The sequence below is a fragment of the Syngnathoides biaculeatus genome, chromosome 6 (assembly GCF_019802595.1).
Source record: "Syngnathoides biaculeatus isolate LvHL_M chromosome 6, ASM1980259v1, whole genome shotgun sequence".
Classification (NCBI taxonomy): domain Eukaryota; kingdom Metazoa; phylum Chordata; class Actinopteri; order Syngnathiformes; family Syngnathidae; genus Syngnathoides; species Syngnathoides biaculeatus.
In genome coordinates, this window is record NC_084645.1 from 20,555,049 (window position 1) to 20,580,589 (window position 25,541).

A 25,541-nucleotide genomic window follows, 5' to 3' on the forward strand; every position below is an offset into this window, starting at 1 on the left:
TTCCACGTGTGCGCCATCAATAATCGAGGATGCGCCACTTATCAGACGCTAACCGTTCGCTAATGCTTCTCTGTGCAGTCAACAAAACTCATTGCAGAGTTTTTGTGTCTGATTAAAATTCAATAACAATAAATAAGTTTGAGTGGGGCTAATTTAAATAGGTTAACGTGCGCAATACAGCAGATTTTGGGAAACCTGCAAATCACAAAAGTTTGACTTTGTCTAATGTCACACTGAATGGCTGGGAGGTTCTCCAGAAGTCCAACGATTTATAGACAAGCCATTAAAAAGCAAATTTGATATTATATCTTCCCTTTCATAAAATGTTACCGTAATTCCCGGCCTACACGGCGCACCTGGTTACAAGCCTCACCGCGGGAAATACCAATTGGTACATACGTACGCCGCAGCTGTGTAAAAGCCGCAAGTGCTCATATTGAAACATGAGATATTTACAAAGAAAGTCGGTACACAGAAAGAGTTTAACGCTAGTGCGGCGCTAAAGCTAGCACTGATGCTAGCGCTAACACTAACAGGGCCGGTTAAAATAAAACTTACCGGTAAATATCACTGAGACATGCCAGTAACACAGCAGCAACACGCTAGCACAGCGCTAACGCTAGCGCAGCGCTAATAGGGCCAGTAAAAGTCACTTCCTCGGCACATATATTCCACCGGTCTCATTCCTACTTTTTTCGCTCGAGTGCCCAATTGCAGCTGTTGGAAAAAAATGCACAAATTGGCCGCATCACCGCATAAACCGCAGGGTTGAAAGCGTGTAACAGAAAGTCGCGGCTTGTAGGCTGAGCGTTGCGGTTAAACATTGACTTGAATGAACATTTTCTTTTTAGCTGGTTTCAAACAATTAAGTGAGGCTAAATTCAAGTTCAAATTTAAAACTGCAAACTTTAATGTGGGGTAACATAAATATCAAGTGAATGTGGGGTAGCATTAATATCAACCAGATTTTCCCAATAAATCAATATTTCTTTTTTTTAATGCAACATTGGAGTGTACGAAGCTACAATATTGTGACATTTGTAAGTATTGTGCATGAGCGGTCCCTGACCGCTGGCCCGCAGACCCGGTACCGTCGGCAAAGGCGCCCCGGTCCCGGTCCCGGTCCCGGTCCCAGTCCCAGTCCTTCGCCCCTCCGACTGTGTACTAGCATCACTGGAAAATGAACAGATCCCTATTAAACCTGCGAAGTGGCGTATCAAACTGTTTTGCTTTTTTTTTTTTTTTTTTTTTTTGGTAAGATTCGAGGTCATTCGCGTATTTTGGAAGGATTGCACACCACAAAAGTCGATTCTTCATCTGATACAGACTATTTGACAATATGTAAAAGTAAGCAGAAGCGGAGGCTTTGTGGCTCAAGACAGTCTGATGATCTGGTACTTCTGAGGCTGTCTCAAGTGGCTGGGCTCCACTTCCTCCTCCGGCTCGCCCTGCACCTCTTCCAGGGAGTTCCAGAGCAGCTCGTCCGCCTCGGTTTGGTCCCGCTGGCTCGGCTGCCTGTCTCTGGGACACCCTCGGTTGTAGGCGCGCACGTAGTCCTCCACGCGCTCGCCCGTGTACTCGGGAGGCGAGCGACACATCAGGCCCGAGTGTCTCACCGCCGGGTGCAGCCGAAGCCAGTACACCATGTAGTGGATGCTGCAAATTGCACATTACTCTTATCCTTTTCTTTTCTTTTCTTTTCTTTTCTTTTGGTTTGTTTTGTTTTGTTTTGTTTTGTTTTGTTTTGGTTTGTTTTGGTTTGTTTTGGTTTGTTTTGTTTTGTTTTGTTTTGTTTTGTTTTGTTTTGGTTTGGTTTGGTTTGGTTTGGTTTGTTTTGGTTTGGTTTTTGCGTTTGAACATCAAGAATGACTTTGAGACAAGGGGTTGAACTGAGAGAAATCTCCGGTTTTCCTGCCCATTACCCCTCTTGCTAAATTGGAATACTGGTTCCATGAAATTGTACCAATTTATCCCCAACATTCTCTTATCTCATTTGCATTTTGATAAATTTCCAAAGTGTATGGGGACGTTCGATTTTATTTCCTTTTTTTGTCCAATCAAATTTCAGCTTCTGTGTTGCCGTGTCTGTCCAGTGTGCCCTCGGGCCATGCAAACGAGTTTCGGCTTTAAAATTTGTCCTCGCGGTGCCGAAGCGCCCGCCGTCGTCGCCGTCAGCAATTTACTCTTTTCTGATTTCTGGTCAGAGCAAAAACTTTTTACGTCCAACTTTGACTAGTGCTAAGTTTTAATTAGTAAAATCTCATAACGTTTACTCGTGTTTGACCTCACTAGTAACATCCTACTAGTACAGCAAGGTTTCCTTACTGGTGTATTTTCAATGTCCGTAATTTATCAAAGGCCTTCAAAATGAATCGCGCTGGTTGGCGTAAGCATCATGAGCAAGGCCGGACCACGGCCATGAGGGGCGTGGCCTGACCTCCGCCCTGGGCGATGTCACCGCTGACACCTGTTGCCGGTCACAGTTTTTCACATGAGTATTTAAGTTGGAGTTTTGTCACTGGCATTTGCCAGTTCGTTGCCTTGCGTGAGTGAGTTGCATTCACTGCCTGTGGGACTCTCCTCCACTTCTACGCGTAAGTTGGAGTAACGCTAGTCACAGCGATTCTGTGCCCTTTTGTTTGATCGTGTCCTGTTGAGTTTTTTAGTTTGCCCCATAGTCTTTTGGATCCCGCCTGGCGTAGCGTTTCTCTCTCTCTGCCTTGTCGGACTGCTACACCGCGTATGACCCAGTTTCTGGAATAAACCACATTGAACATTATGCCTCTACCTCGAAGTCCTGCATTTGGGTTGTGCCCCCGCACCCTTTTTTCTTGACAGTAAGAACTGGGCGCCACAATCACGTCATCTTATTTCCGTCCTCCGGTTGATGAGACCAAGCCAAGTTTGACGTGCAAAACACGTCAAGCTCTTTGCAAAAATGGATTCTAAAGTGCTCCAAAGTGTGTGGTGCAATTGCATGCCGGTATTTTGTGTTTTTACGCTTGTGAAGGGTGTAACTAGCGGTCAAGCCTCACCTGTAGTCACACACCCAGGGGTTTCCCCCCAGCTTCAGCTTGGACAGAAAGTAGAGGTCTTCAAGAACCCCGTACTGGACAAAATGCAGGCTGTTTTCCGACAGGTCCAACTCGCGGAGGTGCAGGAGCCCAAACAACGAAGCTGGAAAATTGCACAAAAGCGCGTTTGTTTACCCGTCACAAGCAGTTACCGCGACCGGTAAGCACCCGTGCAGTCGAACGGAGCCTGGTAGAGGGGAAGCTTGCGCGCATTTTTTTTTTTCTTTCTCAGCTTCTTCATAGTTTTAGAGGTAGCTAATGGTTTCTAAAAGGGGAAAATGAGAAACAGAGGTTCTCGGCAGAAGAAAAAAAAAATGTTCCCCCTGAACTCTTGGCTGCTCCAGGAAAAACACACAAAAAGCCTTTTTTTTTCCTGTATCAAGTACCGGTATATGCTGAGAAATTGGCTGCTTTTACTCTGTAGTTAAAACACTCACTTGTCAAAAAAAATATTGAGATATTGGGCTTTCAAAATTTAGTAACACGATGAAAATGTCCTCTTGAGGTCATTCCACCAAACACAACATCCTGCCAAAGTTAAGAAAAAAAAAAATCACAAGCTAAGCTATTCACACATTCTAATACGATAGCAGAAGTAAGCAATGACCATTCATGTCATGAACTTTTTCAAAAATGTTATTTTAGCAGGTTAATGTTGCAGGTGTTCTTCCATAGCTTGGAGAACATCAATGTAGAGCGAGCGCGACATTTAAGGAACTTACGGTGCTAGCCCATTTTTCACAAACCTCAGTCACTCACATTTGAAAAACGTACAGGTGTGGTCAGTCATGCCCGCGCATACGAAGTTGCCGGTGTGTGTTCTGTTTGTAATTATGAGTGTACCCCTTTAAGAGCGGAGGGGGGCGGTGTCAGGTAAACGAGGAAGTAGAAGGAGGGTGAGCGGCAGAGATCGTGTGCTTCCGTGTTTATATAAAAATAAAAAAAAAATAAAAAAAAAGGGACTTCAGGCTGTGGTGCTCTGAGAGTGCGCGACAAGTGCGCAATTGCGCAGTGGCGCAGCTTAGAGGGAACATTGTTCAAGACTGCACAAAATAAGCGACGCCTTTCAATATCTATGTATTTGTACTCGTAACAAATTTTACGCACGTGATTTTTCGTGCTCGACTGTGCAGATTTGCGAGTGCGATGGCGCACAAGCGCGTACGCGCCCGTCAGATCACAGTGACTGCGTACCCGTATTACCGGAGTGTGTGTGTCCACCGTGTGTACAATATTTTAATTGCCAAAATGAAATCTGTTTCTTAGGTCCCTGTTATGTGCTAAGTTAGCATTCTGTGTTGAGGTTGTGGCTATGTTAGCTTAGTGAGTGCTATGATTTGTGTCCATAAGTAGGGCTCATATTTTTGTTCTTGTGTCTACCTTGAAGTTGTATCTGGTATCCATTAATGCTTCTTGGTAGGCGTTATATACCGGATTTTCCGCACTATTAGGCGCAGCTAAAAGCCTTTCATTTTGTCAAAAGCCGACGCTGCGGCTTATCATCCGGTGCGCCTTATATATGGACCAGTATTGAGCCTTGAGTGCAGCTCCATCTAATGGATGGATAACGAAACCCCAGCCTGTACTGTAGCGTCTATTCTATGCGCCTTATAACGCGGCGCGCCTTATATTTGAAAATATTTTAGAAATATGTGCGGAAAACACGGTCGTTTACTGAATGCAACACTAACTTGGTCACTTTTGAAATCAAGTAATGAGTCAAGTAACTCTTTCGAGGACTACTGCGATCCGTAATCGGATCAGAATGTCCGATTAATTTCACCTGTAAACTTGAAAATACATTTTAGGTTGATGGTGAAAATTTGCGGCGTGCGCGTATACTGCATACCTGTGTCAATGCGCTCCATGTTGTTGTGGCTGAGGTTCAACGTTTTCAGACTTTTTGCTCCTTGGAAACTCTTGGCCTTGAGATGTCGGATGGAATTGTGGGAGAGATCGATTTGGACGGCGTCCTCGGGAATAGCGGCGGGCACCTCCGTTAGACCTGCAAGGCGAGAGCAGCGGACGCGCGTCAGGAACATTGCCGCGTTTGTCGGCTCAAGAATTCATTTGTCCCGTAGCCAGTGGAACTTGCGCCTTTACAATGGATTTTTCCCATAGGAAGTCACGGGAATCGAATTCAAGTGCTGCTGGTTTTCCGAGCGATCCGTCGCTTAGCTGATTTATGTAATTTTTCACTTTGCGTCCCAAGCCAAAGTTGGATTTACCGTACAGGCAAACCTCAGATCCATCTGTCCCAGGAAACTACCCGATTTCCCTTAACTGGCCCAAACTTTGTTCAAGCGAGAGTCACACAACAATGAAATGCACCAGATGCATAATTAAGATTTTTTTCAGCCTATTTCCACTGACACAACAAGATACGCACCCAACCACAAAGTCAATTTGTGAGTAAATTGAGACGAAAGCATCATCACTGCACGAAACTCGAAATGCCGCACTCGTGACATTTTTGTTCGGTGGTGTGCCGGGAGCTTCTTCTAACATGATACAAGATATGTACCTTGGCTCAATAAATGTTGGGAAATGGGGATTTATTGGATGAAAAGTGCTCAAACTGGGTCCCAGTTGTTGGTAGTCGTCTACCCCACTTCGGATCGACTATGTGGTCTACGTTCTGTGGCAATTCTTTCGTTCCAGTCACGCATCCGTATCCAATCCCAGAACGCGTCGGTGATAAAAGGCCCAGGATTCGTTTTTCATGACGTAAGAAACTGTGCGAGGTGCCCCTTCGTCACGACGACGGACGCAAATCCACTAAAAGACTCGCCTCGGTTACTGCAGTCCACGCGTACGTGAGGGAAGTAATACGTGTGGCAGGATGTGATGGCATCCGGTTTGTTTTGGAAGGGACTCGGCTCCATGGGATCTTTGGGGTCGGTCTGGTCGCCCTGCGGCTTTTCATCCGGGTCGGGCTTCTTGCAGAGCAGCTCGGGGTCGATCCGTTTCAGCTTCTTGCCTTTCAGCCTGAGGGGTTCTGCGCACCTTCAAAGGCAAGCACGGCAAAAGTCAGAATTCACACTTTAAAAACCTAAAAATAGAACTTGGGTACTACTTGTACTTAGAAGGGGGAGAAGTCAGCTAGCTTTGGCTCGGACCTCTCTGGTATCAAAACATCATCTACCCGTAGCTTTTACTGAACTACAACTGAAAAAAAATCCATCCTTACAGCGCATATTAAAACTCTACATGACAGCTGATCAAATGCCAAATTTACGTAATATAAAAAAAACAGACCAAAAGAAACTGTTCTCACGTGGCCTACAGCCTTTAAAACCCAATTGGATTATAAAAAAAAAAATCCTTTTAGAAGAAATTAAAAATAAAAACTGAAAAAAAATGTGATTGCACAAGTGTGCACACCCTCTTCCAACTTAAACGCGCCCTCCTTAACCAGACAAACTCCTGTTAAATGGGAGTAAGCACACATCTGCCACCACTTGATGTGCTCGTGACTAACCCCGAATACATTTTTGATCTCCTAGCAAGGTTTTTTTCCCACCAGACTTTTTTTTTTTTTTTTTTTTTCCTCACAGAAGCCAAAGTTTTTTTGCTATTGTCCTGCTATGCTGCTATTTGAAACGGTATAATAACTTTTTAATTCACTCCATCTTTCCCAAGGCCCCACAGTTCCAACAGTCAAGCAAAGTACTGAACTGATACCCGAATAATCCACCCGAGTACAGTAACAATGTAATATTTTTGTCGGTTGCATCCCACCGGCGTTTTTGTCATCACCTGGCATGATTTCCCAGATTGCGGTTACTCGGGACCTGAAGGGTTTGCACGAGGCTGTCCATGTCGCAGTGACAATTCAACGGATTGTCGTAGAGGCGCAGGTAGCGGAGGTTGGGCAGGGGGATGAGGGCTTCCTCGCTCAGCGAAGTCACGCGGTTGTGCTGGAGCAGAAGCGTCGTGAGTCGAGTCAAACCCTCGAAGGCCCCGTCCTCCACCAGAGAGATGTGGTTTTGCTGCAGGTCCAGACTGGTTAGACTCTCGTAACCGGCGAAGGCTTCGTCACGGAGGACCTTGATTCTGTTGCGCGCTAAGAGGAGGTACTTGGGTGCCCTGGACCAGGTCTGCGGCCTGGGAACGGCGACGAGGCGGCGGTCTTGACAATCCGCAAAGACGCGCCCGGACTCTAACCATTCAGAGCAGTTGGCCGGTTTCGGGGGGTCGGATCTGCTGCGGCGGCCGACGCCCCTCGCCCTGAGGGGTCCAAACGCAAAAGGGAAAGCGGATTGATCACATTGCGAGCGGCGAGGATTTGCATTTTCAACACTTTGCACTTTGGCATCGGGTTGAGCCCGTCGAGACAGTTTTGGACAAATGAGCTGCTCGGCTTTCGGCTGTCTTTGTTGGTGCTAATTTTTTTCTTTTTTTTTTTTTTTTTTTCCGTGTGAGACGAATGGTGCCACACTGTGGAACAAAGTCAGCAAATGTTGCTCTTTATCAGTCTCAAAATATGCTTGAGATCCAAACAACTGGGCGGCAACCGTCCTCGACTGCTCGGTCACTGACTGCAAGTTGAGCCGCTAACCGCGTGGACGCTAGCTGACGTTAGCAAAGAGAAGCCCGAGACGCGCGACGGCCCTTTGGATTGGAAATCATTCCAAAACTTGGCCGTATTGTACTCAAACAGGAAATATCACCTGTAAAAAAAATTATTTACTTCAAAATCTAACGTGAAATATTTAAAAAAATCAAGCCAAAATGCGCTTGTTGAGATATTTCTCCTAATCTGGCAATTAATGTCTGAGAGCGTTTCAATTTTTTCAAGCATTTTGCCCCCCTTAAAAACTTTAATAGGGTATTAAAACGACGTATTGAGAATTTTTTCTTGCCTAATCAAAATGTCATTTTGCTCCAACGAAGTAATATTTCTGTTTTTCTTGATTATTTTAAGCACAATTTTGCATATCGATAGCGTGGTTACGACAAACCAAAGAATTTTCTACGACCTCAAATTGGCCTTGCGCCGTTAAAACGCAGTAGGAGGATTTCAGACTAGCGTGAAATTTGGTCAGCAAGGTCCTCGTGTCGGTTTGCGGGTCGACCGACTTTGCCACTCGCGTTCCCGCTCACGTCGGACCTGAAGATATTTGGGCGGCGCCCCGTGCCCACCTGTCGGGGGCGCCCTTGCGTCTTCCCCCTCTTCCTTTGCCCCGATGTTTCATCTCGGCGAGCGGCAGCAGCAGCGGGAACAGGAGCAGGGAGACCAGGACCAAGGAGGAGGTCACGCGCATGCTGGAACCTGCACTTTGCCCGTCGTCGTGTTTTGTTTTCCTCTTTCTCTTCGCTCTTCTCTCGGGAGGGCTGCGGAGTCGAGCAGAATTGTTTCAGTTCCGGTAACTGGTGAGGATTTGAAAGAGGTCAGAGGTCAGCTCTCGGAACTGTTGACGGACCGCAGCTGTGGAAGGAGTGTAACGCCGCAGCGTGTTGCGTAACACACAGCCGACATCCCAAAAGCGTAGTCACAGCAGTATCGGATCAGTATTTCCACACTTTGATGGAGTACGACTTCAACGGTGCACGTTGAACATGCGTGGCAGCATTAGTTATTAGTTATTAGTTATTAGTGGCGGTCTTGGCATTTATACGCACCAGCGGTTCACAATCGATCACAGGAGAAAAAGTACATGAAATACGTCACATCGCAGATGTTTTGCCAGTCGAGCTGAGTTGCGACAAGATTTGCTCGGACCGACTCATCTGCGAGGACAAATTTGAAATCCGATTCCTTTAAAACAAACCTCAAATCTGATTGGACAAAACAGATGAAACCTTTGTTTACATGTCGTGGAAGGGAATAAATGCGTACAATTTGACTCAAGTATTGGAAGACGTTGCCTTTTGTTGACTAATCTTTCTATTTTAGGCGAATGCAGAAATCTGCAAGAGCTCAACGTGTCCGAGTGTTTTAATATCACGGTGAGTAAAATATGCCTCGTCCTCCTCCGGCTTTTGTGAGTTATAGCCGGGCCGTGGAACGTGTTGTCATTTTTGGTCACATTATGATTCGGGTTTTTCCCACCGGGCGATTTATAATAGGGGAAACCGCAGAGATGTGTAATATGTAAGGGTAGCAGAAAAATCACAATTTTGGTACGTGCGGTACCTCGCTTCTACGTTTGCAGTTCACTCCAGGAAGTGAACAAATCGGCGATTTCTACGACATTATACTTGATAGAAACATTCTGTAATGACATCGTTTAATAGAATTGGGACGGCACGGTGGGTCAGCTGGTAAAAGGGTTGGCCTCACAGTTCTGAGGTCCCGGGTTCAATCCCCGACCCGCCCGTGTGGAGTTTGCATGTTCTCCCCGTGCCCTCGTGGCACTCCGGTTTCCTCCCACATCCCCAAAAAGATGTAACATTAATCGGACACTCTAAATTGCCCCGTTGGTGTGATTGTGAGCGCGATTGGTCGTTTGTCTCCACGTGCCCTGCGATTGGCTGGCGACCGGTTCAGGGTGCACCCCGCCTCCTGCCTGTTGACAGCTGGGATAGGCTCCGGCGCTCCCCGCGACCCTTGTGAGGATAAGCGGCTAAGAAAATGGATGGATGGATTAAAGGATTAGACAGTTTGCGTACCAATTTCTCCGATTTTGCTGCTGATTCTTATATGTGCGCTGTGGCCACTAGGGGGCAGTATGATACAGAAAGTTACGCGTGTCTCAAAAAAAACTCGCGTATCCCGACGTAGCGCCGCATTCGGGATACTTTCCTTCTCCGGGTCGCCGCACAGTAGCTGGAAATCAGTCTTAGCGAAGATGTTCCGTGCTGGACGATTTATAACTTCCCCGTCAGTTACGTAACTGACGCTGCATTTGGTTCCCATCATTTTTATGGCTCCTCTCAAAAAAAAAAAAAAAAAAAAAACACAAGTCAAGAAACTATTGAGGAGATCTTTGGCAGGCCACGTAGAAACGACACGGAGGACTAGATTTGACCCACGGGCCTCGGGTTTGACGGTTGCGCTCGGAAAATCCTGACAGAACCGCTCGCATGTGACGTTCTGGTGCTGTGTGCTGTGTGCGCTTCGACAGGATGCCATGATCGAGTCGATTGTGGAGGGCTGCAACTCCTTGCTGTACCTGAACCTTTCCGGCACCCTGCTGACAGACGCCACCCTCAGAGAGCTGGCCAGGTAAACGCCCACTCGTCCTTTTTTTTTTTTTTTTTTTTTTTTTTTGTCGCTGGAAAGCCGCCCTCCGCTTTTCCCAGCGTGACTCACGCCTTCGCGTGCTCGTTTTCCGACGTGGAGCCCGAGCGGCGCTTTTCGCTTCGCCTTTTCCCGTGTGAGAACAGCGCGCCCGCTGCCAGTGTCAACTTTGAGAAGGAGAGGAACAGATGTGACGCTCGTGACGTAAACAAAAAAAATTGCCATTGTGGATGGATTTATGCGATGCGAATAATCTTGCTGTAAATCAGTCGGGCTGGAACGGAATCGGGGCCTTTCCCAAACTTGCTACCACAAAGTTGGACGCGTACAATTGTCCAAAATGTCTCAGGAAGACAAAGTATTGCGGCGTCTGGGAGCCAAAGGCCCGATTGAGTCGTCAATCCGCTGATTCCCAACTGCTGTATTGCGTATTAATTTAGTGATCATTTTCAAGCAGAATTGTTCACCTTGCAAGCATCAGTGAATGCGTACTGTGTTCTGCGACAATAGAAGCGGCCCAAAAAGAAAGAGTAGAACCTTCTTTGAGCAGGAAAACGGTTTACAGCTGTTTGCATTTTTTTACTAAACAGCAGTAGAATATGAGATTGTTTGGGTTCGTCAAAAAAAAAGACTTTTTGACGACTCTAAGTAACCTTATTTGTTGATCTCTGTCTGTGACATGTCGTGGAGGACAAAACAAATAAATGCTCTTTCACTCAATGGCAGAAGGGAGCCACCTTTTGCCATTCATGCAACAGAATATTAGCTTTCAGGCTCATATTTCACAGTAGCTAAGTACATTTTTTAAAATGGTCGATTTACATGCGTGTAGGGAAAGGCACATTTCATCCATTTACTGGTTGATCATAAAACATACATTTAGCCTGAAAGCATAATTGCTCAATTAACTTTTTATTTACATTAACAATATTGATATTGGGCAGCTTGGATAGCGTTGGCCTCGCAGTTCTGAGGTCCCGGGTTCAATCCCGGACCCGCCTGTGTAGAGTTTGCATGTTTCCTCCAGGTGGGCACTCCGATTTCCTCCCACATCCCCAAAACGTGCAACATTAATTGGAGACTCTAAATTGCCCCTAGGTGCGATTGGTCGTTTGTCTCCATGTGCCCTGCGATTGGCTGGCGACCAGTTCAGGGTGGACCCCGCCTCCTGCCCGTTGACGGCCGGGATAGGCTCCGGCACTCCCCGCGACCCTCTTGAGGATTAGCGGCAAAGAAAATGGATGGATGGATGGATGGATGAGCCATTTTGTGGCCCGGTTTCTCCGTTGGTGCTGCTCATTCTTATATGTGCGCTTTGGCCACTAGGGGGCAGTGTGAGACAGAAGCAGGTGAAGTTACGCAGCACCACACAGCGCTCATGTCTCCAAAAAAACTCGCAAGTCGGGTCACTCGTATCCCAAGGTAGCGCCGCATTTGGGATACTTTCCTCCTCCACATCACTGCACAGGAGCTGGAAATCACTCTTAGCTAAGATGTTCTGTGTTGAAAGGTTTCGAACCTTCGGTGCGGGCAGCGTGGGATCGATTCCCACTCAGTGATGGTGTCGATATCTGCCCCGCGACTGACTGGCGACCGGTTCAGGGTGGAGTCCGACTGTGGCCCGAAGCTAGCTGGGATCGGCTCCGGCTTTCCCGCAACTCTTGTGAGGATAAGCGGCTCAGATAATGAAATGACAATATTGATGTTGGAAGAATAGACTAAATTGTGTTCTTTTTTCCGAAAAATGTTCAAATACAACTCGGCCTGTTATGCTCTTAGGCTAAGCTGCTGTTGACCACAGCTCACGCCCTGAAAGTCACACGCAAACTCGCCGATGTCGCACAGCCACACAACACGTCCCGCTTCTACAATACGTTATCTATATCTCGTTTCATGCTTGTAATAATGTTTGTTGTTGTGATTCAATATGTTAACAAAGAGTTTACAACGTTCCTTTGAATGCATTTTTAAAGGTGTGGGAGGAGTAAAACTACAGAATTTAAAAAGATACAAAAGCGTCGATGTCTCTGTCTCACAAATCTTCACTAATTGTGGACGGAAATGGAATGTGTTGTAATATTTGTACGGAGCAGAAACAGCCAAATTTTGGGAAAAGAATTTTGGAGTTTGTAAAAAGTACAATACACAAAAAGCAAAGTCAACCTTTCACAGTCACATTCTGCTTTGCGGATTATTTGAAGTGTAAGAAAAGCAGCGTGGCTTTGCCGACTTATTTCATTGGCACCTGGTTTTGATTCGAGACGGCGACGGTCGCGTCATTTTGTCCGTCCTCCCGCAGCCACTGCATCAACCTCCAGTACCTGAGCTTGGCCTACTGCCACAAAATGACGGACGAAGGATTTGAGTACCTGAGCTCGGGTCAAGGCTGCCACAATCTGCTGCACCTCGACCTGTCCGGCTGTTCCCAGGTCAGTCGATCGGCCTCCGCTTGCACCCGAAAAGGGGTGGCGAGAATCCGGGTCGCTCCTCTGGTCCTCGTTTGCACGTGTCTCCTCTCGTTCCTCGCACAAAAGGAGCTAAGGAGGGAGGAGGGAGGAGGGAGGAGGGAGGAGGGAGGACGGGGTCGGGCCTGTCGGATCAGCCCACCCGCTCGCCACGCGCTCACGCGCATGCATGACAACACGCTTCCAGATGTACGGTTTCTTTTTTTTTTTTTTGTTTTGTTTTGTTTCACGGGGCCCGCAAAGTGTGAGGAGCGAGGATCGGCGGGGATGATTCACATTCCAGTGAAGACACGTTTTGTTCTGCGTCTCTCTCGTAGGTGACGGCGACGGGCTTCGCTTACATCTCCGAAGCGTGTCCTTATCTCAGGGAGGTTTTGCTCAACGACGTGCACGACCTGTCAGACAACGCCATCTCTGTACGTTTGCTGGATTTCGAGGTCACTCCTCGACCAGGGCTGTCCGAACCTTTTCCTGTCAGGGCCGCGGACTGAAACATTTTAAGACATTTTTCAAACTTCAATTGGGTTGCACGCGAGGAATCGCACATTCCTTTTCTACGTTTTCTTTTGAAGACGTGAAAAACTGTACCACTAGACTAGACCCCCACCCCCCAGCAAGGAGCAGATTCCGCATTCCGACGCTAATCAAGAGCAGTGTCGTGGCCTGACAATTTTGTCTCCAGGATCGTGAATGTGCTATGTTCCCAAATTGGAAGGTGGCACAGACTTTTCCCCTTCAGAACTCAGCTCTCAAGAGAAATGTCGGGACTATTTTTGCTGAAAATCATGTTATTATGTAAATCAAAACTCCCGCTATAGATATGCAACAGTCTTGGGACACGTAACAGCAAGTCACACTTAAATTCCATCCGACCATCCAATCGGTGCCGCTTATCCTGTTCGGAGTCAAGCTGGAAAGCTGGCGCTTATCTGAGCTTTCTAATTCCAAGCGCCATAGATGGGCTAACAGATTTTACACCTTCAACACACGGAAATAAGTGGAGCATGCCACTACACTTGCCGGCATTTATTCTGTCTCCTTGGTGTAAAAGAACTTGAATCCCCTGGAAGTGAAAGTGTCCCAATACTATCGTCGGGTTGCAAAATTCTCGGAATCTTTACATGGGAATTGATGGGGACTTTATCGGGATTTACACGATTGGAAAAATGTACAGTGTAACTTTCAAAGGTTCCACTTGGGAATTTTGGGAGTTGAAATTTCAATTGCATTATTTTGCATGGATGTCTGCTCAAGACAAACCGAAATGTTGATATTTATGCTTGAATATGATGGCTTTCCGCTCAATGACCATCAATTTGAAATACATACCGTAATTCCCGGCCTGCACAGCGCACCTGGTTATAAGCCTCACCCGGGAAATACCATTTGGTACATACACACGCCGCAGCTGTGTAAAAGCTCCAAGTGCCCATATTGAAACACGAGATATTTACAAAGACGTACACAGAGAGTTTAATGCTAACGCTAGCGTTGCCGCACTAACGCTGATGCTAGCGCCGCGCTAACACGGCCAGTTAAAAAAAAAACATACCGGTAAAAGTCACTTCCTCGGCACATGTATTCCACGTCTTACCTTTTCCCCTCGAGTGCCCCCTTGCGGCCGTTAGAAAAAAAAAAATGCACAAATTAGCCGCATCACCCCATAAACGGCAAGGTTGAAAGCGTGCGAAAAAAGCCGCCGGAAATGACGGTATTTCCCAAATTCCCCCACTTGGACTTTGGATGGAAATTAGCCACCGTAGCGCTTTGTGCCCCGTGCAGGCGCTGATGGCCCGATGCCACTGTTTGGCCTCCATCTCTCTGCTGGAGGCGTGGCAACTGTCCGACGCCGCCGTCAAAGCCATCGCCGAAGTGGCCAAACTCAAGAGTTTCAGCTTGGAGGGTGAGGTCCTCCGCCGAAAGCCGTTGGAGCATTTAGCCCATTTTCTCAAGATCCGGCACGCGGTCCGTCCACTCGTACGTTCACTATTTTGAGAATGTCAAATCAAAGGTTGCGCGACTTTATGGCAAGCTATTTGGTACGGAAGCATCGAGGAGCTTTTGACCCGGTCGGTCAAGGGAACTCTCGTGGGTGAGGAATGGAGGAAAAGTCTGGCTAAAGATCCGTGCACTAGTGCACACTCTGTCCTCACCGGTAAGGCAATTTAACAAACTGGTAGAACAATTGTCACGCTACAAGAACGACTTTGCCTTCCTGATACTTCTTTTTCACGACTGGGCGACATTTCTGTACGCTAGTAGGACAACTTTGGCATGCTAGTAGTGCAACTACATGTTACTTGTCAGGCAAAATTGTGCACTACTAGACATTTGCGTGTGCTACTAGTGCTAGTACAATTTTAAAATATCACATAGTCGTTCTGGTAGCAGGCAGTTGCCAACAGTTTTGCCTCCCTAGGAAAAAGTACTTGTCCTACCCGTACTCCAAAGTTGTCCTATATTGAGCCTATGGAGGATACTAGTTCACGGACCTTAAAGTGGATAACAAGGATATAGAATAAATGCTGGAACGACTTTCCGTGAAAGCCTTTTGAGTGTTTATTTGGGATCCTTCATGACGTTTTCCCACTCCTAGTGCCGCACTTACCCGAGTAGTCTGCAATTAAACCCTACCAGTAAATTATTCTGCAATAGTAACACTAATAGGCCCAACTAGTAGGCATGTGTCACATGCTCGTATCCTCCTGAAATCTATGAGCAACAAGGACAAGTGTCAAACACAAGGCCCGGGTGCCCCATCTGGTCCGCCACATCGTTTTATGGGACCCGAGAAAGCAAATCGTTTGTGAATTTGCTTGATTCTTGCCGAAATTTAAAGCCAAAGCCCTTTTTGCAGAATAGTTGAGTAAGCTGTTGTCCATCTATCCATCCATTTTCTTATCCTCACAAGGTTCGCGGGGAGTGCTGGAGCCTATTCCAGCTGTCAACGGGCAGGAGGCGAGCGGGGTACACCCTGAACTGCTTGCTAGCCAATCGCAGGGCACGTCAAGACAAGCAACCGCACTCACATTCACACCTAGGGTCAATTCAGAGTGTCCAATTAATGGTGCGTGTTTTTTTTTGGGGATGTGGGAGGAAAGCGGAGTGCCCGCCCGGAGAAAAGCCACGCAGGCACGGGGAGAACATGCAAACCCAACACAGACCGGTCCGGGATTGAACCCGGGACCTCAGAAGTGTGAGGCCAGCCCATTCCAGCCGACCCACCATGCCCCGACTTCTGATTTCAAAACCAGTTCCCCAGGAATTTGTTGTGTATTTGTCATACCACGGTGAGGCGGCCCTCTGAAGGGATACCGTGACTACGATGTGGCCCGTGGCAAAAACAACTCGGCGCTCTTGACTATTGCTACGTGTTAGCGAGGCAAAACCACGAATGGGTATTTTGGTGGCAAGACATGGCTCATAATACTAACTACTAGTAGGAAAAACTTTTGTAGTTATCCATTGTACGATTATCTACTGAGGACAAAGTGTACTAGCGCATGAACCTTAAGCCGTACATCAAGAATATGGACTAAATGCTCAAAGGGGTTTTCCATACTGTCGTCGTGAAAGAAAAGCGAGTCGTTGCATGTCCAGGTAACAACCACGTGAGCCACGTGAGCTGGAAGGCGCTGTGCAGCGGCTCGCGAGGCCTTCGCCGGCTGCACGTCGTCCACTGCCACAAGATGGGCGACACCGCCCTCAAGTCTGTGGCCACCCTCCGGAACTTGCAGTATCTGGACATCTCGCTTTGTAGCAGGTGCGTGCGTCGCCCCGCCTGCCCTCCGACTGTATATCGGAGGGTTGGCGGATGTTTTGGGCCCGGGAAAAGCTGCGTGCGTCTAAAGCAAAGGATTCAAATACAAAAGTACAATTAAAACAGTTTTCAGTGCAAGAAGCATCACTGAAAAGTGCAAGTATGACTTTCAGATTAATCACTCCCACTTGTGGTTGACGTCACTTCTGTTGGCAACTTTTTCCATTTTTCTGTTTATCATAATCGCTAAATGCCGCTTCGCCATGTTTGCTTGGGACTCTGCGCTCCACTATTTGACCCGACCGACTCAGTCGATCTCAGAGCTCTGCTGGGTTTGTGTTCCGTTAGGATTTCTGTCATGTATTCAGGAGCTAAAAATCATTTAGTGATTTATCGACCAGTAGCAGAAGCTTCAAATCTACTCGAAAACTGACTGGAATTTAGATGCTCTGACCGCTTTGTTCTGGTCACGACCCGAGCTGCAACTGTTTAATGCTCCTTTTGGGGAGCGCAGTCAGAAGACCGTTACAATAGTCAAGTCCACTTGAGATGAAAGCACGGATGAGCTTCTCCCGGTCTTCTTGGCACATGCAAGGCTTCACTCGGGACGTGTTCTTCAGATGGTAAAAGGCGGTTTTAGTGATATTAACCGTTGAAGGTCAGTGCGGAATCTATCAGAACACCGAGGTTTCGGACTTGGTCTTTGCTTTTTAAAGATAGCGGCAGCGGTGCTTTTTTCTTTATCGCCAAAATCCAAGCCTTTTATTTTGGTGGCGTCGCGAGTTCTGGCTCACGGGAGCTCACTTTTCGAAGCACTCGAGTTCACAATGTAACCGCGCGTCTCGTTCCAGGGTGACGGATAAGGGCCTCCTTACCTTGGCCGAGAGCCCCTCGGCCAACAAACTGCGAGAGCTCAACGTGAGTTACTGCTGTCAGATCACCGACGCGGCCATCGGCGTCATCGGTCACAGGTACGCTTGGCTCACAATCTCAAGTCCTCAGATTTACTCTCCCAGGCGCTCATCAGAGTCATTTCCTCCCCAGGTTTACCAAACTGTCCCACCTGAACCTGAGCTACTGCGAGCAGATTACCGACGCCGCCCTGGAGTGTCTGATGGGCAGCTCCATCAGCTCTCTGGACATCAGCGGCTGCAACATTCAAGACGATGTAAAGTATTTGTTTTGCGCGCTGTTTACGGGCCCCCGAAGGGGTCGCGGGATTCGTGCGCGATTGCGTTGTGTTCTTCAATTCTCAGGGCCTGGCTGCTCTCGAGGAGGTTCCTTTGAAAAAGTTGATTCTTGCCGAATGCATCAACATCACGGACGTCGGTATGGAGGTACAAACCTTGACTCTTATCGGCTAAAATACATGACATAGTACTGTACCTCAATTGGGTCTACGTAGTGTATCCACGTCCCTTCGTACTCTTGTTACACTTTCCATCAGTACATAAGAAATAATGTTGGCACGCTGAAATCGTTTCAATAGCCCGTAATTTACTGCCCCCGTTGTTTGTTTTCTCTGGAGTAGAATTTGTGCAAGTATGTGACCGATCTGGAGTACGTGGACGTGTCGGGCTGCTCGGAACTGTCCGACCAGGCCATCAAAGCTTTTTCCTTTTACTGCAGAGGTTTGTTAACGCTGCGGATGGCAGATTGTCCAAAGGTAAGCGGTGGACACCCCTCAACGTCTCATGACATCCAGTTAACAACACGCCTATCAAACGATCGTCAGAGTTGAACAATATTACGATGTACGAGTCCAGAAAGTCGTCCAAAATGGCGGGAATGGGTTCTTGAGCCTTTTTTTTTTTTTTCCGCACATCCTGTCAAAATAGAAATGTTGGTGTCGATCGGTCTCGGGTTTTTCCATCTTTTTTTTCCAGCGGATTTTCAAACTTTGCAGGTGGCGCAACGTGACGAGTTTTGTTTTTTTTTTTTCCCCCCCCAGATAACCGACATGGGAATGCAGTGCCTTTCACACGGGGCGGCCCAGTACCTGCGGGAGCTGGACGTGAGCAGATGCGCGCTGACCGATCGCGCCGTCAGATACATCGAGAGGCTCTGCCCGCCGCTCTCGTCCATCACCATGCACGGCTGCAACCGCGTCTCGGAGTAAGAGCGGCGAAAATAAAACGTAGCGCGTCGTCCTGCCACGCGGATGTCTTACGAGGATTCTCCAACGCGGCTTTTTGCGTGTGTCTGCGTTCGTGTCAGGGATGCCGCCATGAGGCTGCAGCCGTACGTGCAGCACTGGGAGTACAGCAACGAGCAAACCAAATTGTGGCTTCGATAAAGCGAGCCACGTGCACGGAGGAATCGGATCCGGACGCTTGACAATCCCACCAGTGAAGCTTGAATGGATTTCAGTAACGTGCACGCTTCCGCCGAGGCCCAAAATAGCAGCAAATTAGGCTCATCGTCGAAAACCGCCCGACGAGTACCTCCAGTAATTCTTCCAACAAAAAAAAAAAAACCCAACACTTTGCACAGAACCACCTCGGCACAGGTCGTTATTTTTACTTCAAATTGTTTGCGTGTATTCAAATCATGTTCGGTTACCTCAAATTAAATTGCACTCCAATCCCGTTTTTGGGAAACGTTTGGCATCTTTTGTTGATGCACTTTTAACTATGCAAGGACTTATGAAGGCGATATTTCATGTCGACTGTAAAAGAATGTTACAATGTAAAATGTAATAATTATAGGCATGTTTTGATTAAATACAAATTTGACAGCACACAAGCGTCATTTTCTTCACAGTTGTAACATGACAGTATGTGTGAGCGGCGCTCTTTTCAGCCTCCCAACTTCAGGGACTGGAGCCAGCTTTGCGTCCCCAGAGTTACCGGACCTCTTTCCGTCTTGACTCGGATCCGCTGCCCCACTGGACCATCGGAGTTCATGTGGCCTGAAAGTCGTGTTAAAAAAAAAAAGAGATCATTTCAAGGTCGGCAAATTGTATTGTATGAAGTGCTGCCTCCGTGACGGAAAATGCTTCACCGGTGATTCTGGTTTGGTTTTCAGTGGTGTTCCGCTGGACCCGGCGCAGCGTCACATCACGGCTGACGTCAACCGAGGCGCCGCAGAGGTCCACCTCAGCTCGTAGCGAAGAGGGGGCGCGGATGCACACCGCTCCTGTGGTAACAAAGAAGGGATGAGCTGGGCGAAAAGGAAATGATGTGGTTTGGGGATAATACTGAAAGTAAGTACCGTAATTCCCGGCCTGCGGAGCGCACCTGGTTAAAAAGCCCCACCCGGTACATTTGTAAAGGAAATACCATTTGGTACATAGATAGGCCGCAGCCGTGTAAAAGCCGCAGGTCCCGCATTGAAACACGACATATTCACAAAGAAAAACGGTACACAAGAGTGTTTAACGCTAGCGCCGCCGCGCTAAAAGGCCCGGTTAAAAAAAAAAAAAAAAAAAAATTACTGATAAAAATCACTGAAAAACGGCAGTAATAAGTTAGCAGAGCACTAACAGTGCCGGGCCGGTAAAAGTCACTTCCTCGGCACATATATTCCACCGGTCTCATTCCTTTCTGCTCCAGTGCCCCTTTGCGGCCATTAAGCCGCATCAGACGAGATCCAATTTTACTCTTTGCGAGTTCTTACCTTCCTGGCTGAGCACCTCCGAGCTGGCGCCGTCACCCACGTACACGTCGATGGCGCCGCTTTGAGAGGAAACCTTCAAGAGGCCGTTGGAGCCATCTGACGAAAGCAACAAAAACATTTTACATTTTTATCCAAAAATACGAAACATTCCGTTGTAGGCTGCGATCAGAGAACGTTTACCTATGAGTGTGTGGCCTGATATGTTCTCCACAGTGGCGTCACCTTCGGACAAAGCGGAAGGAAAAGTCAGTGCGGCGACAAAAGTGCAGCAAAGAAGATAACTGGCAACGCTTCCCGACATGTGGCCCGCAGGAAGAGAATTCCACATTCTGGTCGGGTGACGTATCGTTTTTTGTTTTTGTTTTTTGTGTGTGTCTCTCCCCCCCCCCCCCCCCCCCAACTCTGAATTCCTAACCTCCAACAAATACACTGAGGAAAATGCAAAAATTCTGCCATGACAAAAATCATTTAGTTTTGACTGGCACCTCGAGTGAGGTTGGGGGCAGTCTTCATTATTCCCCATTGGAAAGTTAGAGGAAATAATAATAATAATTCAGTCCCTGACACCGATTTCACTAATCGACACGAAATTGAGTGGACACCGGGATTCATTTTTTAGGATTCTCTCACGGTTTCTCGACAGGACACGCTTTGCTCCAATATGATTGGCTGCAAGCCACACGCCGCCGCACTATGATTGGCTGTAGTAGATGCCGAGGGGAGGGGTCAAAGCCATTTTTTTGTCACGGGCATCGTCGTAGTTATGATTTCACTTGGGTGCGAACCCACGTGAACGGACCATCGATTGCCTCATATTATGATTAAATACGTACAAATTGATGGCTTTAAATCAGAAAGCCAATAAAATCTGTTCAACTACAGAATTATTCAAATTGTTTCAAAAAGAGGAATCGGAAACAAAAGAATGTTCGTCATCGCTTCATAGTTTTGAAAATGAAGACAATTTGTCGTGATTTATTGAACTTTTTGACCCTTAAAGCAGCGATTTCCAACCTTTATAGAGCCAAGGCACATATTTTACAATTGAAAAATCCCACCAAACAAAAGTAAACGTCACCAAAAATGGATCGATTAATTACTGAATGTACTTCCTGCCATCTAATAGAAGAGGATTTTTTTGTTCTGTCTGTCATTGTGCATCACTGGCATAAATAGATGCATAAATATACATTATTTCCCGGAAATAAATCTTTTTTTTTTTTTTTGCAATTACATAAAATTGGATAACTTCCCCCGGCACATTGTTTGGGAATCACTGCCTTAAGGTAACCCTTAAAGGTAAAAGAAACATTTCTGAAGATATTTGAACATTTCACGCTACGTGCGCAGATTCTTTTGCTTTCGACGCTGATGAAACTGGTTAACCAGTCTGCTTAATATCCGGTGAAAAAAATTGGCAAAGAGTTAAATGTTGCAAGACACTTCCCGAACATAATATCCCGAGGGAGAGGAGCAAAAAAAAAAAAAAAATCAGTTTCCGAGCCAACAGGCAAGCGAGAACCACTTCAAGAAGTGGATTATGTCTGCAAACTCATCTCAATGCGCCTTTTTGGCAGCGGGCATGGGAAGCAATTTACAGTTGGAGAGTCCACGCGATGGAACGCAGAAGCAGACGGCGCGTTTTCATTTGCATTGTTGTGGCAGAATACCGCAAAATCATAGGAGTCCATTTTTTTCTCAATCAACCGACAGCTCAAAAACGGGAAAAAAAGCACACGTGGGTTAAGGCATCACTCCATGTTTTTTTTTTTTTTTTTTTTGGGGGGGGGGGGGGGGGAAGGTGGAGGGAAGCGAAAACTCCCAACAGAAACGGGTCTAACGTCCCCGAAGCGGACCCGATCACAGAGCACGAGCGTGTTGTTGTTTTCGGATCACCGTGCACGAGACCCAGTTCCAGCTTCCCGGTGCAGGAGGAGACGCGGCTGGATTCGGCGTAGACGGCCTTCACCGTCAGGCCGCCGTGCTCGGTGGAGACCTTCATCTCGGTGCCCTGCAGCTTCTTGACGCGTACCGCCTGCGCGACACATGCACAGCGGCACACAGTCAACTTTTCGGTACAAGTGGCGCGTTTGAAAACTGCTGCTGCCCCCTTGTGTTCAGTCACGTCCAGCGGTGGGCTGCGCGTTTGCTACGTGGGCCTTCACGTTTTCATTTTTTACGCCACCACTATTACATCTTTATTAATCAAAACTATCAATACGAGACAAAAATGCAATAGAACAGAATGCAAATGTGCCAAATGCGTCAAAACGAGGAGTTCAGAACAGTTTTGGCAGAAATGAAAAGAAAAACAAGTGACCGCCGATGTTGATTCATATTAATCGGTCCATTTGTGACGCCAATCAAAAGTTTTGCTCTGACCGACCGACCAGAGGAGGGAAAAATGCTAACGTTAGCTGTGAGGATGAAATGGTCCCATTGCCAAACCACTTGAAGTCAGTGATTGTCAAACAAAGAGTCTTCAAGCGGGCCACGAGAAATGAGCCCATTTCACCGGGTTGGCCCAAAAACTATTCACTGTAATTGCTATATATTACATATCAGTCACTCACATTTGAAAAATGTACGGCTGTGGTCGGTCATGCCCGCAGATATAAAATTACGGGTGTGGTCCACCCGTCATGCCCGCAGGTATAAAGTTACCGGTGTGTGTTCTGTTTGTAATTATGAGTGTAGCCCTTTAAGAGCGGAGGGGGCCGGTGTCAGGTAAACTAGGAAGTAGAAGTAGAGTGAGCAGCAGTTCTTGTTAGAGACCGTGTGCTTCCGTGCTTTCCGCGTTGGGAAGGGCAGGAAAAGTGAAATGCTCTTCCACAAAATGGTCAAGTGACCTTTTGGCTAGCTGACGTGCTGTGAGAAGTTCCAGAACTCCTGATTCTGAAGACCTTGAGCAGATTAGATTGGAGTGGCAAAACAGACGCGCTGCATTCTGATTGGACAAAGATCTGCTTATTAGAATTTACGTTGTCAGCCATTCTTTGCGATGGCGTTCATTTCCCGTTCCAGGTTATTAAAACATATCTGTGGTGTGCCGTGTTGGACTTACACCTTTTCCAAAAGCGCTGATGTCCACGTTGCCGTGTATCGTACCCTCGCCTGTGACGTCCCCACCTGAGCGCACCTCCACCCGATGGCCCTGAAGTACAACGTACGAGATCGAGCGGGTTTCTGTGCAATGGCTTTAAGTTTTAGATCTACCGACACGGCTGTTTTTATTTCTGTTAGCCCGTCTATGGCATTGCCCATCGGACGTCGTATTGCCCGACTGACCTTGACCGAACGCAGCGAGCAGTTTCCTTCCTCTGTGCGCACCTTGCAGACGTCACTCTCCATGTTCTTCACCTGCACGTTTCCTCTGCCGCGGGTGCTGATGAAAAGATCTGAGACGCACGTACAAAAGAAGCGGAAGTTGCAGATCGCAGATCAGAACGTGTCACGGTGGATGATCAATCGACACCAACACAGACGTAAACTCGTAATTAGCATTTGTCATACTATACTGCATAAGCACTAAAGCTCACGTTGCATCGTGGACTGCATATTTATGACGAAATCTCTTCGAGTTGACATTTGCAGTTGTGCCTTGACTTACAAGTGCCACAACTAACAAGTTTCTGGCTCAGTTTGATTTTTTTTTTTTTTTTTGCTTTGTGTTGCCAGCAAAAATTGGATCCAGCCATGTTCAATTTGTCTTGCAGTGACAGTACATGCATCCAATTTTTCTGCTCGGATATATATATATATATATATATATATATTTTTTTTTTTTTTACACCATCGCATCTCATACGCCATCTTACAACCAAAATTCAGCACTACAGGACAAACCTGTGGATTCCCTCGCCCAAAACAACATTCACATTTGAATTAAATCCATTATTTGGTTTTACAAAATATTTTGTTAGTTTCACGAGCACTAGCATTTAAATTGTATCATGGAGTACATGTTTTTATTTTCTTATATTTAAGCACAGTTGAATTATGTTCAAACTTAATATTACAGCGGCTTCAACTTTTCTTTATCCAAAAGGCTTGGAGTACTTTTTTTTTTTTTTTACAGTACACTTTTACCTTCCAAGTAGGCCTAGAGTACTTTTTTTTTTAAATGCGGTTCAGTTGCATTCTACGGAAGTGTATTACTGCCATACCAATAATATAATAATAATAATGTGAAATTATGTAAAATCTTTCACATAATTATGAGAAACTTTTCACATTATGTGAAACACGACTTCTTTTTTTTGTGTGTGTGTGTAGTAGTAGTAATACGCTTCCCGAGCATTCAACTTTTTTTGTTTTTTGTTTTTTCATTTAATATTTCAGCACGGTTGTTTATACGAAGGATCGAGTTGCAGTGTGAACGCACTGCTCTTGACCGGTACTGAGAGGTCCACAGACAAGTCGCCTTCAGCCCTCTCGGCCGTGATGAGGAGCTCCTCGGCCCGGTCGTCATAGCGGACGCTGACGTCCTCCGCGTCCGTCGCCTCGCGGCCTCCGTGGACCGCCACGAAGGCTCGGTTCGCTTCGGGGAAGGCGTGCGGGTCCAGGGACCGGACGGAGACGCTGCAAGGTAGGCGCGCCCGGACCGTGCTGAAGGGGCTAACCTCCAGGCTCCACTCCCGCAGCGGCGGCCGGCGGCTCGCCTCGTCTTCGCGGTCCTGGCTGGCGAACCTCGGCGAAGACGTGAAGACGGACCGGCAGCGACGGAGGAGCCCGCGGCGGCTGGCCGTCCGACACCAGGAGTGGACGAGTCCGACGCCGCTCCACAACAACATGGTCAATAATGAACAATTTTACGGTGTCGACGTCGGGATGTTGCTGCAAACTTGTTTACTTAAACCGAGGTTTCCATTGTCACGTTGCGACAGACGCTGTCAACTTACGTCCGCGTACGTCGCGACAACGTAAAACGCAGACTTCCGCTTGGAGGGGCCGGACAAGATGGCGACCAGGGTGACGTCACGTCAACGTAAAACGCAGACTTCCGCTTGGAGGGGCCGGACAAGATGGCGACCGGGGTGAATGCGTTTTATCTTTGTGCCCGTTTATTATAAAAAGAGTACCGGAATTTTTAAGATTGATAATACGGACTCGGAGGCTGTATATAACAGTGACAAGATACCCGAAAGTACGTTTTGAGGGGCCGTTTTCAGAATCAACTTTATTGGCCAAGCATGTAAACAACACACAAAGAATTTGTCTCTGGTATAGTTTTAGTAATAATGTAATATATAATAATCACAGGAAGTAATTTTTCTTCATTTTGTGTCTGAGGCAGTTAACTGCTTAGCCGAGAAACGGGAGAACATGCAAACTCCACACAGGCGCAGGGCCGGGATCGAACCCGGGTCCTCAGAACTGTCAAGCCAACACTTTACAGCTCAACTGCCACCCATCCATTTTCTTTGCCGCTTATCCTC

The 25,541-nt window shown here is 47.1% G+C and overlaps 3 protein-coding genes across 5 annotated transcripts in view; 1 reads left to right on the forward strand and 2 right to left on the reverse strand.

The window, feature by feature from the left end:
• fbxl13 (F-box and leucine-rich repeat protein 13) overlaps window positions 1–18,839 on the forward strand; it is a 29,232-nt gene extending 10,393 nt beyond the window's left edge. For 2 of the 3 annotated variants that reach the window (XM_061823248.1, XM_061823249.1), the window contains 12 exons: window positions 8,974–9,026; window positions 10,145–10,245; window positions 12,560–12,689; window positions 13,043–13,141; window positions 14,508–14,628; window positions 16,326–16,488; window positions 17,337–17,456; window positions 17,530–17,653; window positions 17,742–17,822; window positions 18,017–18,151; window positions 18,437–18,600; window positions 18,703–18,839. In XM_061823248.1, the coding sequence (XP_061679232.1) occupies window positions 8,974–9,026; window positions 10,145–10,245; window positions 12,560–12,689; window positions 13,043–13,141; window positions 14,508–14,628; window positions 16,326–16,488; window positions 17,337–17,456; window positions 17,530–17,653; window positions 17,742–17,822; window positions 18,017–18,151; window positions 18,437–18,600; window positions 18,703–18,781 (1,370 nt within the window). In that variant the 3' untranslated portion in view covers window positions 18,782–18,839. The remainder of the gene's footprint in view (window positions 1–8,973; window positions 9,027–10,144; window positions 10,246–12,559; window positions 12,690–13,042; window positions 13,142–14,507; window positions 14,629–16,325; window positions 16,489–17,336; window positions 17,457–17,529; window positions 17,654–17,741; window positions 17,823–18,016; window positions 18,152–18,436; window positions 18,601–18,702) is intronic. The other variant, XM_061823250.1, reaches the window with a different exon arrangement.
• LOC133502452 (leucine-rich repeat-containing protein 17-like) lies at window positions 2–12,769 on the reverse strand. Its single transcript, XM_061823253.1, has 7 exons — window positions 12,630–12,769; window positions 8,220–8,411; window positions 6,834–7,304; window positions 5,866–6,080; window positions 4,924–5,079; window positions 3,036–3,177; window positions 2–1,656 (listed from the first exon to the last, which is right to left on the reverse strand). The coding sequence occupies exons 2-7, from the start codon at window positions 8,339–8,341 to the stop codon at window positions 1,374–1,376; spliced, it is 1,389 nt and encodes a 462-aa protein (XP_061679237.1). The 5' UTR covers window positions 8,342–8,411; window positions 12,630–12,769; the 3' UTR covers window positions 2–1,373.
• A 416-nt stretch (window positions 18,840–19,255) lies between the features above and the next one.
• fam185a (family with sequence similarity 185 member A) lies at window positions 19,256–25,035 on the reverse strand. The gene is made up of 8 exons (XM_061823254.1): window positions 24,488–25,035; window positions 23,392–23,501; window positions 23,168–23,257; window positions 22,000–22,138; window positions 20,284–20,325; window positions 20,104–20,199; window positions 19,489–19,623; window positions 19,256–19,396 (listed from the first exon to the last, which is right to left on the reverse strand). The coding sequence occupies exons 1-8, from the start codon at window positions 24,894–24,896 to the stop codon at window positions 19,284–19,286; spliced, it is 1,134 nt and encodes a 377-aa protein (XP_061679238.1). The 5' UTR covers window positions 24,897–25,035; the 3' UTR covers window positions 19,256–19,283.
• Between the last annotated feature and the right edge of the window lie 506 nt (window positions 25,036–25,541).